This window comes from Ranitomeya variabilis, chromosome 2, assembly GCF_051348905.1.
Source record: "Ranitomeya variabilis isolate aRanVar5 chromosome 2, aRanVar5.hap1, whole genome shotgun sequence".
Lineage (NCBI taxonomy): Eukaryota > Metazoa > Chordata > Amphibia > Anura > Dendrobatidae > Ranitomeya > Ranitomeya variabilis.
In genome coordinates, this window is record NC_135233.1 from 111818997 (window position 1) to 111835315 (window position 16319).

General features: G+C 43.6%; 1 protein-coding gene across 1 annotated transcript in view; it reads left to right on the plus strand.

Annotated features, from left to right (window-relative positions):
* Nucleotides 1–14943, plus strand: part of SNX5 (sorting nexin 5) — a 99450-nt gene extending 84507 nt beyond the window's left edge. Inside the window, exons 9-13 of the mRNA XM_077282833.1 lie at nt 9073–9112; nt 9217–9303; nt 10436–10595; nt 12537–12622; nt 14266–14943. Coding sequence (XP_077138948.1) covers nt 9073–9112; nt 9217–9303; nt 10436–10595; nt 12537–12622; nt 14266–14316 — 424 coding nt within the window. The 3' untranslated portion in view covers nt 14317–14943. The remainder of the gene's footprint in view (nt 1–9072; nt 9113–9216; nt 9304–10435; nt 10596–12536; nt 12623–14265) is intronic.
* Nucleotides 14944–16319: the final 1376 nt, after the last annotated feature.

Below are 16319 nucleotides of genomic sequence, written 5' to 3' on the forward strand. Positions count from 1 at the left end.
AAATAATAATTTTAATACAAAATGTTTGATTAAAAAAAAACCCACAGCAAATCTATATTAAATTTATCATTGTAGGTATTTGATTATTATAATTTATTATTATTATTCCTACTATATATTGAGATAGGATCTTGGAGATGGGAATACTCCTTTAACCTCTCCTTCATCCTGAGTTGGTTGTACAACAAGTGTCCCCAATCTCTTACCTTGAGAGCCATATTCATCTCTAAGAGTTGGGTGCGAGCCCTATTGTTGGAAAATAAATATTACAAGCCCTATGTGTGCCCCCTGAAGTGCTGATGGCCCTGGTCAGTATCCCCCTCCTCCCCCCGAGGCCAGCAGAAACTTAAACTGGATGTGCGTCCTCAGACACACATCCAGCTGAAGTGTATTAAACCCCATTAAGCCTCCGTGTGCAGCAATACACGCTGCTGGCCAGTCAGAGGCCAGCAGCTGACGGCGTGACTGGGGATATGCATGGCAGTAAAGTCGTGCGTTTCCGTCGCACACTGAAGTCAGCTTCCGGCTTCACAAGAGGATTCCGCATGGTGGAGGAGTGGAGGGAAGGTGAGTATTTTTATTTTTTTTTTATCTTCATCAGTAGCTATATTACTACATGTATGTCTATGGACTATGCATTATACTTTATGGATGACTATGGGCTGTGCATTTTACTACATGGATGGCTATGGGCTGTACATTATACTGTATGGATGACTATGGAGTGCATTATACTCTATGGAGGACTATGGGAAGTGCATTGTACTTCTGGTATGGGGCCCCATCACTTCTATGTACGCCCCTGGGGGCCAGGATGAGAGTGATATATATCGGGCTCGGATGCCCCTTTTTAGTACCTTATAAGGGGTCACTCGGTCTGTTAGTCCTTCATGGCCAAAGTATCCCTATAAAATATAGTGCAAACTTCTTAAGATGAAGCTCTTCCAGCGTTTGATGTTGATTCAAAGTGTGCCCATAACTTTCTCCTTGATTTGAACTCTGGGTAGTGTAGTGCTGGCGCCACGCACCATATAGCTGTTTGTCTGTCAAACGAAGGTTCAGACAGCCCTCTCGACTTATCTCTTACTAATGAGTGCTTAGCTAATGAGTGTTTCATAGGGGAGAAAAGCTAAAGTTGCTGCCAGACTTTTTTGGCAGAGGCTGATCTCCGTTGAAAACAAAAGGATTGGGGTTTAAACTGCCAACTGCCCTATGATTACTTCCCTGAATCCTCTGTCGGGAAAGATTCAGAGGGCGCCCAAACCTGTCCGATAGTCTGACGATCCTGCCAAAATTGGTGGGCTCAGGTGCCTTTTATCTAGTATGTATGAAGACTTTAGGATTTGTACCAAGAAACGCTAAGTCCTCATTGTTGTGCATGGAATCTGTTCACATAACCTGTCAGTTCTGTTGTATATGAACCCGACCTATAAACTGCACAATGCCATTAAGAACCTCAGCAGGATTAAAAAGGACATGTCCATATTCCATGGTGAACGATCCTGGTCCCATGCACAATGCAGACCTCGCAACGTCCCTGTGCGGCTCCCTGATGATCTTTGTAATCTGCCCTCTTCATGTCCTTTGGGTCATTTGCCCCATATCACCTCTGTGTGTAATTGTGTAGAATGTTTCCTAATCTGTATCATGTATTCTCAAAGTTCCCATCATTCTTAATTTAGAAATAAATGGTGACCAGATATTACAGGTCACCCTGCCCCTAACAGTAATGTCAGATTGCATTTCTGCGAAGTGCCCTGAATTCCCTCTGCGGTGCTCTCTGTGCTCTTGTACCTATATTTGAGGTCATGATACACAGACACACAGGAGTGTTAATAATGAGAAGCTGCTGATTCTTACAAACCTTGTGCTTTGTGTCACAATACAGCAACCTTTACATATTTGGATGAATTTCTTTTGCATTTTCATTTTCCCTTAAAAGAAACCAGTCACCAGGTTTTTTGCATGTAAAGTACAATCACCACCATTGAGACCTTTTTTTCTTACCTCATACTAGAATGCTGAAAAACAAAAAAAAGCCCCCAATCCACTCGGCAGATCCCAAAAACACCTTTTATTATACTCAGACTGCGTCTCTGGTCTTGATCTGGCGCCTCCTCTCTTCCTACAATCACTGTCCTCCTTCCCGGCTTCCACACAGTGTCCCCCATGGCGCTCCTGCGCAGGCGCACTTCTATCTGCAGAGGATAGTACTGTAGTGCGCATACGTCTGCTTTACCGTTTATGGTGCACACACATTATAGTGCTCTGCTCTACCCTCTGCAGGGCAGACAGAAGTGTGCCTGCACAGGAGCGCGATGTGGGACACTGTGCATCCTACATCATCCACGCGAAGGAGGACTGTGATCGTAAGAAGAGAGGAGGTGCCGGCTCAAGACCAGAGACGCCCATTGGACCAGACCGCTCAATCTTGGAGTATAGTGAAAGGTTATTTTTGGCATCTGCAGAGTGGATTAGGGACCTCATTTTTTCTTTTTTTTTTTCTTTTTACAGCATTCTAATATGCTGTAAAAGAGGCCGTAATATATGTGGGGAAAACCTGGTGACAGGATCCCTTTATTGTAAATGTGTACTAAAGGCATGAAACCAAATTTTTGGGGGGTTTGTAAATGTTTAAGTATTTACTGATACTTTTCTTTAGTAGCAATAAACCGGGCACTCGGGATAGTTTGAACGTAAAACAGATTTATTTGGTAATCCACAAATTAACGTTTTGGCCTGTTTAGACCTTCATCAGAAGTGATTGCCGCGTGGGAGTGGTCAGAGAACAGTGCTGACCATGGTGATCCGTTTTGATGTAGAAAGGTGAAACAGTAATTTGTGGATTGCCAATAGATCTCTTATACATTTATTGCTACTATTGGATTACGGGCTGGAACCCTTCTTAGGCACTGGAGTCACTCAACCAGGAGTGCCGTATATCCCTTCCTACATACTGATACTTTTCTTTAGCCATTACTCATCCATTAACACACAGCCCGCAGAGTTTTCAGTGGCAGAAAGCTTTTATTTCTATCTGGAAGTACTGTGAGGGAGTTTACTCACTGAAGTTGGCTTCTTCTTGACTGACAGCTATTTTTGCAAATCTTGACTCCCTGATATGTGCATGCAATATCAGTTTGACAAAGCATGGATGTGGCAGCTTTTCTTCCCCCTGAGAATAAGAGATTGGGCATGTTGTAATCCGCCAGTCTGAGCCTTCTTTCTACCGTTTTCTGTTCTGGAGGAGAAAGTTGGTAAAGCTTTCTACACATTAGATGGTCTGCTGATCCTTCCCGACTAGATGAGTGTGAGGAGCTGGTCTTGTTCTAAAGGCCATTAGATCAATGCACATAGATTGGTGTCCTCGGCTCTAAGGGAGGCAGAATTTTTCCAGCACGGAGCACCGGTTCCGCCGATCTTATTGTTGTGGTTTATTAGAGACTAGATGGTGGCCTGATTCTAACGCATCGGGTATTCTAGAATATGTATGCGTAGTGTATAGCACAGCCCACGTAGTATATTGTGCAGCCCACGCAGTACGTTGCGCCGCCCACGCAGTACGTTGCGCCGCCCACGCAGTACGTTGCGCCGCCCACGCAGTACGTTGCGCCGCCCACGCAGTACGTTGCGCCGCCCACGCAGTACGTTGCGCCGCCCACGCAGTACGTTGCGCCGCCCACGCAGTACGTTGCGCCGCCCACGCAGTACGTTGCGCCGCCCACGCAGTACGTTGCGCCGCCCACGTTGTATATTGCGCAGCCCACGTATATAGCAATGTGGGCATGATATCCCTGTTAAAAAAAAAAAAAATAGTTATATACTCACCTTCCGTTGGCGCCTGGATCCAGGAAGCGGTTACTGACGCTTGGGATCCAGCGAAGCTCCCCCGAGCTGCTCGCGAGACCGCTAAGTCTTCTGGGTAATTTCGCAATGAATCGCTGGGAACGGATAGGCTGCATCAATAGTAAAAAATTGGGGACACACAGGGTTAATAGCAGCGGTTACGGAGTGTGTTACCCGCGGCATAACGCGGTCCGTTACCGCCGGCATTAACCCTGTGTGTGCGGTGACCGGAGGGGAGTATGCAGGCGCCGGGCAGTGAGTGTGGGGAGTAAGGAGCAGCCATTTTCTTCCGGACTGTGCGCGTCGCTGATTGGTCGTGGCAAAACGCCCACGACCATTGCCACGACCAATCAGCGACTTGGATTCCATGACAGACAAAGGCCGCGACCAATGAATATCCGTGACAGACAGAAAGACAGACAGGACAGACAGACGAAAGTGACCCTTAGACAATTATATAATAGATTTGCTTGCTCATCAGTTCAGCCTCCGGAATCAATGTTTCCATTCAATGACCGTAAGCAGAGGAAGACGTGGAGGATGGATCTTATGCATACATAAAGCAGACCCAAGATTAGTAATCAAGGAAAGCAAACCTTCCATTACGCTTGTTAGTGTGTGTCAGGGGCCTCAAGCCATTGTTCTCCCAGCCACTAGTCTCATTGTGTGGATGGGGATAGCAGACCCAGTGGAGCAGTCACCACAAGGGGCCTCACATGCAGTCCCAGGTGATTGGTTCTGCCTGAGGAAAATACCTCCACCAATGCACAGTTGGCTTTTGGGGGGGGGAGATCCCAAAAAGGGAGGAGAATAAGCCACGTGTTTAGTGGGGAGTTGGTGAAGTGACGCTAAGGGGTGAGGATCTGTTCGCGAGGTCCTGGTGCCCCTGTATACATGGCCTATGGAGATCGGTTGCTGACTGGAGCTTGATACACAGAGTGCGTTTGTGATATGTATTGTCTGAATGTGAGGAATTATGTTAAGGATTGTTGTTGACGGCTGGAGCTGGAGACATGTTTTAAGGTCATGGTATGGTGCATGGACTGTGACTACAGACTATACTGGCAGGAGATACAAAAGGTGTAGGCCAACCAAAAGGTGGGAGACAGTGGGTATCGCCTGGTATGGGCGCAGTGTACTATTGGCCCCAGGATGGGTTTTTGTGGACTGGGGACAATGCATTGTGACCACCTACCCGGAATTTATGTAAGACCATGGATATAAGTAATACAAAATATTTCCATTGTTTACCTGCCTAGGTGATTATTACAACCCAGAACCTCAGATGTTCACAAGGAGTTTGGCAGACAATAGTCTAATGTATATGGCCACACTGAGACCACTACTACTTGTATTTCTCATTAGGTGAAATGGTCTTCATAGAGGAGTAATATTCCCTGCTTGGTGGACTCTACCCATCCATCTATTTTGTGGTTTCACATTTATTTGAACGTCCTAATGGAACTACCACCACAAGGGAAATGTATGGCTGTCCTTAACCTCCACCAGTAATCGGCTGGATAGCCTGCCCTGTAGCCATTTTAGAAATCAGTCCCATGGTGATCAGAAAATAAAAGATCCATGAAAGGCCTAATCTTGCATCCTACTTCTGCACTATGGCTGCTTTGTCAGATGAATTATAGCCATTTCATGCAAGATTATGGCACTTTTTAGATTTTAAAGGAGCTGTCCTGATGACCTATCTAGAGGATTGGTCATCAATATGAGATTGGTGGCGATCTGACACTTGTCACCCCAACAGATCAGATGATCTCTGCATATTGATGGCCCAGCCAATGGATAGGTCATCAGTATGTTAATGCCTGACAACCCCTTTAATTTCCATTCTTTTATTGTTACAATCAGTATTATCTCAGCATTATAAATCAGTAATATATTAGCTAGTGACGTACATAATATATTAGAGGGGGAAGTGTATGCCTTTGCTGTCAGGTGAAAGAGGAGGTCTAAAACTGGTGTCAGCACCACAGTATGTGATTTTGAGGGAACATGGAAAAAGGGTAATTGTGAATGCATTTTATGCCATTCAGTATCGTGCTGTATACAATGTTGTATTAATAAAATAAGGACACGACATACTGTTTGATCCCTAACATGACAATACAAAGTCCAGTGTAAAGTAAACACAATTGTGTAGAAACTTTGTCCATGTCCACACAGCTCCTGTCAAAAATTAACTGTGTAACATAAACTGAAGTATCGCTAGTATTCGATAGCTGGAAACTGAAGAGAACATTGCAGAGAATTGTCAATTTACTTATTTTCTCCTTTTTTTTTTTTTCTTCCTCTAGTTTTCTGCTTTGGGTTTATTTTATTTTCTCAAGCACTTAATGTACAAGAATTACAAAACATGAAAACGTTTAGTTAAATGTCACAGTCAGCAAAGTTTGTCATTGTGCCTTTCTTCAGCCATTTCTCCCTTATTTGGCCCTTCTTGAAAATTTTGGGAATGGTTCTTTTCATTTAAAACTAAATTCAGATTTTGGCTGTCTAAAAAAGAAGTTGCTAATTAAACAGGGCACCACATTTGCAACTTTCCCATTTTTATAGCACTCTCAACAATTTTTGAAAAGTAGGTGCGCTTACAGGGGGGAAGCAGGCCTCCCACGGCCCAACAAATTTATCACAATTTACTCTGCAAATTTATGTAAGCTATATTGCCAATCTACACCAGTGTATATCTAACATAGAATTGACCGTTCGGTATACTGCAAATTTACCACAGTGGCAAAACCAGCAGTTGGTTAACCTTAATGTAAAAGGTTGAAATGTGAGGCTATGTGCACACGTTGCGGAATTGCCGCGGAAATTTCCACGGCAATTCCGCAACTCCCTGCCGCAGGAAATACGCATGCGGAATTGGCATGCGTATTCCCGCTAAACTCTAGCGTTTTGCAAGCGTAATTAGCTTGCAGAATGCTAGCGTTTTCCAAGTGTTACCAACTTTTTACTGATGATGCTGCCTATGCAGCATCAATAGTAAAAAGATATAATGATAAAAATAATTTAAAAAAACCCCCAAAATCGTGATATTCTCACCTTCCGGCGGCCCCCGCAGTCTTCCCGATCCTCGAGATGCTCCCGGCAACTCCCGTTCCCAGCGATGCCTTGGGACAATGACCCCAGATGATGTAGCATCACGCGAGACTGCTACGTCATCACAGGTCATTGTCACAATGCATCACTGGGAACGGGAGCTGCCAGGGAACATCGCTAAGCCTGGGCTGGATCTGGGGGCCACCAGAATGTGAGTATATAATTTTTTATTTTAATTCTTTTTTTTTAAGGGCCTGGAGGAGAGTGTCCTCCCCTCTACCCTGGGTACCATCTGCACATGATCAGCTTACTTTGCACATGGTGGGCATAGCCACATCCGGAAAGTAAGCGGAACAATGCATTCCTATGTGTGCGGAATTGCGATTCCGCACAAAGAATGAGCATGCTGCGTATTTTTCCGCAATGCGATTCCGCCGCAGAAAAATACGCAGCATTAGCACAGCATTGCGGAATCCCATTGAATTCAGTGGGTTGTGTTGTGTATGCGTTTCCACGGCGAAAAAACGCATACAATCCCCAACATGCGCACATAGCCTAAAGGACTTCTTCAGTCTTATTGATGTGCATCAGTCCTTAATTAAATCCACAGCAGTCGTCTGTTTAAGTGGCAGATTTTCACATTAAGGTACCCCCTTCATGGACCCCGTAAAGTATGATGCCCCCAAATATAGTATGATACCCTCACAGTGAATTCCTTCACAGTACCCTATATCAGTCACCACACAGAAAAGTATGATGCCCCCACAGTGACGCCAATAGTATGATGGCCCCCCATACAGGATAATGGCCCTTACACCCCTACACACAGTAGGATAGCGACAACACAACCCTCCACATTGTATAATGCCCTGCTCACAGTGTAATGGCCCCCACATAACCCTCTAAACAGTATAATTGCTTCTATTGACTAAAAAAAAATAAATAAGAAAAATGCTCACCTTTCCTCGATCCCTCCTTCGTTCCAGTCTCACTAGCGTGTAATCTGAAGCCCTGCCCTGTTCAGAACAGCGTGAGCGATGTAGTGATGTCTGAGTTCAGACGGGCAGGGAGAATGATGGAGGGGGGAGCTGATTGTATCATCATCCACGATGCCGATACAGTTGAATGTGTGATACCAGGCGGGGGGCCCCCGCACTAATACCATCCCCCTTCTCTCTTCCCCCCGATTCACAGGCCCCATGGTGGTTGTGTGGTCTGCTGCTATTGGTGGTACGCCATTGATTGTTTGGTTTGGTAAAGGTTTTTGAAGGGAACGCACAAGATTTTGGTGTGGTTTAGAGAACCCAATATTAAAACCCCAATTAGGGCATCCTGATTTAAAGCAAGGTCATCCTCGCATGAGTCCTCCATTACAGAGCTCAGAGCGGCAACACTGAGCATCTCTCTCAATGCTCAGTGCATCCGTGCACTACATGGACAGCCTGAAACCTTTACTTGCATATCTACCCAAGTCTTGTCTGTCTCTAGCAATGGATCTTTTAAAGAGCAAAACTTAAAAAATCCAAGTAATCCACTTGATCTTCCTCTGATACTGTATAATTACAGTCATCACTAGTTATTGTCAATGAAGAATTGGAAATGGAAAACCTTTTCTATAATATGTGTAATGAGCTTTGTTTGTAAGGCTCTAAATATTGTATGTAGGGCAGCACGGTGGCTCAGTGGATAGCACTGGAGTTTGTATGTTCTCTCCGTGTTTGCGTGGGTTTCCTCTGGGTTCTCCGGTTTCCTCCCACACTCCAAAGACATACTGATAGGGAGTTTAGATTGTGAGCCCCATCGGGGACAGTGATGATAATGTGTGCAAACTGTAAAGCGCTGCGGAATATGTTAGCGCTATATAAAAAATAAATAAAAAATATTAAAGGTAAGAAATCATTCTGTAAAAGCAGCAAGTAACACGGGTTGTAGTCATGCCATTATAAACCTTGCCACACACATCACATCCAGGCATCAGTGGTATCCATGACTGTGCCTTATACAAATGGTTGTGTACTACACACCGACTACAGTGTTCTATCACACCAGCAAAATAAACTGTAAAAGTGTCCCTATCGCTGCTGCACGTTCCTGATCTTATACTAATACTTTTCTTTGCCTTCATTACTATTCTTTTTACACCAAAATTCATCCTATTTTTCCACCCAGATATCTACTGAAGCTAGCAGAATTGTTTGAAAAACTAAGGGTAAGCTGCTTATTTTATATAGATTTTTTTTTTACTTATTTTTGCTATTCTTGCAAAAATATCGCACTTGGAGCTTGCATATTTTGCCATCTCTTTTGTTTCAGAAAGTAGAAGCCAGAGTTGCATCAGACGAAGACTTAAAGCTGTCAGAACTCTTAAGATACTACATGCTCAATATTGAGGCAGCCAAGGTATGTGGGAGATATACTGGCGCTTCTCACTAATGTATCATCAAAGGTTAATTTATTTAAGTTCTTCAGTACAAGGTCATCTTACCCATAATAACCCTTGTGAGAGAGCACAGCAAAAGAGCTGTACCAAACCTTGTAAATAAATCCCCAAAATTGAAGGCAGCACAGCAGCAGGTAAAGTGCCGTTTAATGGCCCATGTGCTCCCTCCTTAGACTACTTTCACACTAGCGTTAACTGCATTCCGTCACAATGCGTCGTTTTGCCGAAAAAACGCATCCTGCAAAAGTGTTTGCAGGATGCGTTTTTTCACCATTGATTAACATTAAGCGACGCATTGTGACGGATTGCCACACGTCGCACCCGTCGTGCGACGGATGCGTCGTGCGGTGGCGGACCGTCGGGAGCAAAAAACGCTACATGTAACGTTTTTTGCTCACGACGGTCCGCTTTTTCCGACCGCGCATGTGCGGCCGGAACTCCGCCCCCACCTCCCCGCACTTCCCCGCACCTCACAATGGGGCAGCGGATGCGCTGGAAAAATGCATCCGCTGCCCCCGTTGTGCGGCGGAGACAACGCTAGCGTCAGGAACGTCGGCCCGACGCACAGCAACGGGCCGAGCCCGACGCTAGTGTGAAAGTAGCCTTAGTGATTAAGGTTTAAAACAGAAATGGTAACTAAAGAGTAACCATTGTTTTAATTTTTATTTAATAAATCAATAGTACACTTGAAAATAAGAAACTTTGAAATACACAGGTGCTTCTCACAAAATTAGAATATCAACAAAAAGTTAATTTATTTCAGTTCTTCAATACAAAAAGTGAAACTCGTATATTATAAAAAGGGGGGGTCACCGCGCTACACTGAAGCTGAAAGGTGTGAATTATTATTATTTGCAGCAACAATTATTGATGTTGACTAGTACTCCAGGGCCCTGACGAAGAGGGGAGAAACCCCTCGAAATGCGTTGGCAAACTTCTCTCCCACGCACCCGTCCCTGCTACTTGTGACATCACATGAGCTCTGCCCCCTTCTCCACGCTGCGTCCTCAGCGTTGCATGCAATATATATAATGTGTATGTATGTAATTTTTAATCTTTTTTTTTTTTTTTGCCCTATCCAACGTCCTTCAGGACCTTCTGCTGAGAAGGACAAAGAGCCTGGTCGAATATGAGAACTCAAACAAGGCTCTCGATAAGGCCAGGTTGAAAAGCAAAGACGTGAAGCAGGCTGAGTTGCAACAACAGCAGTGCTGCCAGAAATTTGAGAAGCTTTCGGAGTCTGGTAAACAAGGTAGGGATGAGTGGTTCTCCATTCTCCATCATCACTTCCTTCTTCAGATGCAATACCCTCCTGGTATTATTATTGCACATTGGACTATTTCTCCTTCCAACAAGTGCAAGAATGGGAAAAAAAAACGATAGACTAGTATCCGTAACCATAATTAAAATCTCGTCAGCGCCCGATCTACCATTGTATGTTTAAAATATTGTAACTTGATATTGTAATGTTATGGAAAACTGGTAACTTGCTTCTGAAGTCCCAAAATTAAGAAAAAATTAAGAGTGAGGAAAATTGTAGATATATTATAAAGAGAGATATATCGTAAGCGGAATAATGTGTTTATTCTGTATGTTGAGGACATGAGGTCTCTCCGGCTCCTCTACATTATACACCGGCTAGCCAAAAAGAAAGCCATCTTCCCCTGATGCCCAGAGGAGCTGCTTTTCGTGGTACATGTAGGAAGCCGTGCAGAACATGTAATACTGCGACGTACTATCGAGAGCCTCTACTAGACAGCCAGTCCGTGCCTGCACTAATAATACAGGCGATTTATTGCTCAATGGTGGATGAAAAACCACTTAGATGGCAAAAGTTGAGATTCTCCCACGAGCGCACCATAAAATTGCAGCATGTGAATGCAGTCCTAGGCCTCCTTCACAAGTCCATATAAATTGCGTACATGAAAAAATGGTACTGGTGTCATCTGTTTTTCATCAGTGTGGAATCTGTATTTTTCCAGTAAGGATAAAGAAAGAAATTGCAAAGCTTCTCCTATACTTTTCAGTGTTACTCAATAACGCACATGGATGACACACTGATGCTATTCGTATTCTGTACGGGTTTTTCACGGACTTATAGGCTTGTATAGACTCTTGTCATCAATGCTGCCAGAAAAATACAGACGTGAGCAGCCCCATATGTTATAATGGGTACGTGTTGGATCCATGATAAAAAAAAGGATACCACATGTACTGGAAAACTGGACATATGAAGGAGGTCTTGGGCTCTGGCCAGAAACCTTTTATATTGAGATAATCTATCTAGTATGTATCTGCATATTTGGGAATTATTTTTCATGTGGTCTCATCGAACTGCTAGCGAGAGCAATTCCTATGATTAGTGGTAGTCCAGTTTTCCACCAATTAGAAAGTAATGGCATATCCTAACAATGAGAAAACCCCTGTACGCGTACTTGTATCTCATGACTATATTAACACCGCACAGTTAGCTGTTAAAGGGAATCTGTCACCCCCCCCAAAATCGAAGGTGAGCTAAGCCCACCGGCATCAGGGGCTTATCTACAGCATTCTGTAATGCTGTAGATAAGCCCCCGATGTATCCTGAAAAATGAGAAAAAGAGCTTAGATTACACTCACCCAGAGGCGGTCCCGCTGCTGTCCGGGTCCGATGGGCGTCGCGGTCCGGTCCGGGGCCTCCCATCTTCGTACGATGACGTCCTCTTCTGGTCTTCACGCTGCGGCTCCGGCACAGGCGTACTTTGCCCTTGAGGGCAGAGCAAAGTACTGCAGTGCGCAGGCGCCGGGAAAGGTCAGAGAGGCCCGACACCTGCGCACTGCAGTACTTTGCTCTGCCCTCAAGGGCAAAGTACGCCTGCGCCAGAGCCGCAGCGTGAATACAAGAAGAGGACGTCATCGTAAGAAGATAGGAGGCCCCGGACCGGACCGCGACTCCCATCGGACTGGGACCGCCCCTGGGTGAGTATAATCTAACCTCTTTTTCTCATCTTTTAGGATACATCGGGGGCTTATCTACAGCATTCCAGAATGCTGTAGATAAGCCCCTGATGCTGGTGGGCTTAGCTTAGGTATCAACCACTGAGGACTCTCAATTCTAAATATCTTTCATAAATAGACATTTGTGAGTTGAAAAAAATGTAGCAAAAGTTTTCCTTCTTTGGAAATCTCTCCTTTACTGTGACTTCTGTTCTAGAATTGACCAGCTTTAAACAGAGAAGAGTATCTGCTTTCCGAAAAAACCTGGTGGAGATGACGGAGCTAGAAATTAAGCATGCCAAGGTTTGTGGTGTTAGATCGTAACTATATTTTATCAGTTCACATCAAAATAAGGTAATTTGTTGTACAACGTGCGAATCTCTAGTTCCAGAAGTTCTTTGTTTATTGCTGAATATTTGTGCTGATATTGGGTATCAACAATATATCTATAGTCATGGCCGGAAGAGTTGGCATTTTCGCTTTCTTTCCTTTTTTTTTATTTTTTATTTTTCATGCTTTCTCTTTTTGCTCCTTAACTGTAATATGGACTTCAAGGAGAAGCCCATGTTCGGCATTCAGCATTGGATACGAATCCCAATCTTTAACATTCAGGTTCCCTCATCTCTATTACACTTGCTCCTGTTTTTGCCTTATTTTTTGTGTTCTAAGCCTGTTTTTGATTTACGCCAATTTTTGTGTGCCTATTTTAAGGCTATTTTTTGAGATTGCATTTAAAAAGTAGTAAAACTTATTGTCAAACACTCTGCTACTTGGACAGTCTTTTTCTGACATGGCTGCAAGGTTCGCATCATTTTGGAACTTAAACAGCTATGGCCTCAGTTTTCATAAGGCTAGGTTCACATTGCGTTAGGGCGATCCATTACTTAGCGGCACTAACGCAATGTAACGGATCCGTTAACCCGCCCATAGACTTACATTCTCGTAACGCATCCTAACACATGTCAAAATCGGCATGCGTTAGCGATGATGCGTTACTTTGTGACGCACCCTCTAACCCGGTTTACCGCGTTTTCAGGTACGTTATGTCAAACGCACAGTGAACGGACGTGTTCGCTGTGCATAGACCTCTATTGCTAATGCATGCCAACGCAATGGTACCATGCGTTGGCGAGATTGTAGAAAAAGAGATTTTGGCCATTAGCGTTAGCGCATCCGTTTAACGGATGGCACTAATGCTATGCGAACCTAGCCTTACGCCGAACATTGACTTTGTCATTGATGGACTGACGTTCTGGACTCCATAACATGCAGAAAGCAGTGACCATAGCTCCTGTGTGACCTGGCTCAATGCTGCTCTTGCAAATCTCTGCTATAAATGCATATGCTGTAGGCTGTAAAGGCCAGCGACTATGGAAAGCGGCATGTTCTTGGCCATGTTGATACAATGTAGAATACCTTGTGCCTCCAGGGCTAGAGTGGTCTGCAGAAGAAGTAGAGACAGGAACATCATAGAGAGAATCATGCAGAGTATCTTGGTTATATTTTACATAACTAGGCAAAACTTTTTTTTTTTTTTTTTTTTTACATAACTTGACGAAATTGTTCGGAGCATAGGTAGGATGTGCATACTAGCTGTATGGAGCGGGTTTAGGGGCACTCTTCAGGCTCCCATGTCTGCCAGGTTTCTACTCCAGTAACCCTCGGGCTTCGGTTGGGCTCCTTAAGAGATCATGGATTTCACAGTGATCACAAGATCAGGTCTCTAATAATTTAAATAAAAAAAATTAATAATTATGGTATTGCTTACATATATTTATGGTTAAATGAAGTGTCCTTCAAAACTCCAACTTGTCTTGCAAAACAACAAAAAAAAGCCCTCCATATGTCCATATCAGAGAAACCATAAGGTATCCAACAAAAGGAAAAATCTGAAAATTGGTTGTGTCTTCAATGGATAATGGTTTCTTCCTTTGTTTCCTTAACAGAATAACATGTCCTTATTACAAAGCTGCATCGACCTGTTTAAGAACAGCTAGACAGGAGCCATGACCTCAAGACGCACCAATTGCACTTCTGACTTCCTGAGCAGAGCGGCTCCGTCTTCATGTGATCATAACTTTGGGTCTTTGAGCATTATCATGATAGAAGTCAATACATTAGTACCGGTATATGTTTTTTGTAAAGTTTCTAACAATGGGGGAAAATCAAGTTTTGTGACATGTTTTCTTCAAAGGGGTTACCCAGGCTTATGATATTGATGACTTGACAAAGGGACAGGTCATCTATTTAGGATTGACGGGGGTCCGACACCCCGCAAACTCCCTTTAATGGACTGGATATTAAGAGTGAACATTGCCAGAAAAGCACAGCTCCATTCACTGTAGGTCGCAGCTGTTGCCAAGAACTGCAGCTCTTGTCCAATTCAATTGGATCTGTGTTATTCTGGTGAAGTCCACACCCGTCTGGAGGTAAAAACAGCTGTTTAGTGGGGTGCTGGGTGTTTGTTCCCCACTGATCTGATCCCTGGGACAGGTCATCATACTCATGAACTCTGGCATCCCCCTTATTCTTTTCCTGAGAAGTTATCTTTTTCATGTATTTGTTTATCAAGATGTTCTTTGTATATATATTAATATATACAATAAAGATTTACATTGTGTTCATTCATTTTCTCAAGGCGTAGTTTTTATTATGCAAAAAAAGAAGCAAAAAAGTGTTGTTTTTTATTTTGGTTTTGTAAAAACAAAAATGTAACCATTTTGCTTTTACAGACTTCTTATTTCCCTGCACATTGCTATAAGTTAAAAGGCGTGTGTCATATTTTTAAATGGGTAAAATTGCAAAGTGCTTAGAAAAACTTTTCAGTTTTCTGCTTATTAAAAATCTTCATTCTCAAGATCAGAGGTATTTAAGTTTTGTAGCCCACTTTTAAGCATCGCTCTGAAGTTGGCATGATCGCTTGACTTTCCCGTGCTCCTGTAATGCTGCAGAGGAAAAGCTGCCTTTGTTTTCAGCTTTGGAAAGTGCACAATTTGGACAGGCGTCTCAACCACACCACTATTCTGAACTGTCAATCATCAGGACCACACTTCCCAGCCCCCCCCCCCCCCCGGCAAACTGCGAGGCAGGGGAGCAGTGGGCTCCTGAGGATAGAAGGTTAGACAACCCCTTTAACTTAGAATCCTTCAATAAGTTTGTTTAGATGGGGACTTTCTACCTCTTTTATCTGGGCGTTTCTAAACTCATCTGTGCTGACTTGTGACCAGAGACAACATCAAAGTTGAGTTGAAAAAGGTCAAATTCCCGCTTACACTATCAGGTGCAGATTCTTTGATTCTCGCTCCACCAGACCAATCTCTGCCTCCTTGCATGTCAAATTGAAGCAGACTTGGGCCTTTCTCCATGATGAGCAGAGACGCAGACTGTTTTACTAGCCTATAAATCTTCCATCTGTGGCTCTAAATTGCTCAAGTGTATTGCCTACACTGACCCCATTTCCTGGAGATGCGGAAGGGCAGAAGGTACCTTTCTACACAACTTTTGGCCTTACTCCTGTCTCTCTTCATTTGAGAGAGATGCAAAAAAAAAAAGGAAAGTTACAAACACTCATCAATCACTGCCAATTTTGATCTCTTCGTGAAATCCTTTAATCCTTCATTTTTGGTAATGGCGGTAAGAACATGCATCCCTTTGCTTTGGAAAAAAGGAATCTTCCTAATATTTGCCTTTGGATCTCTAAAGTCAAGGATATTCTGTATACTGAGATCTGATATCCTCACTCTGGGACTCCCAAAAAAGTGGCACGGTGTTTTGAGACATTCCTTAATATTTTCTGCTCTTTTACTCCAATGAATTAATAAATCCGCTCTTATGATGCTTTGGAGTTAGTCTGAGACTCTGCGAGAGAATGGGAACCTTTTTTGTTCCAAGTCTCCCTTTATCATCTGTGTCAGTTTTCCTCCTTCCTTCCTTTCCACCACAATCCCTTTTACTGTCTTTTATCGGGTTGGCAATTACTTAGGGTTGGCCCCTCATTAGG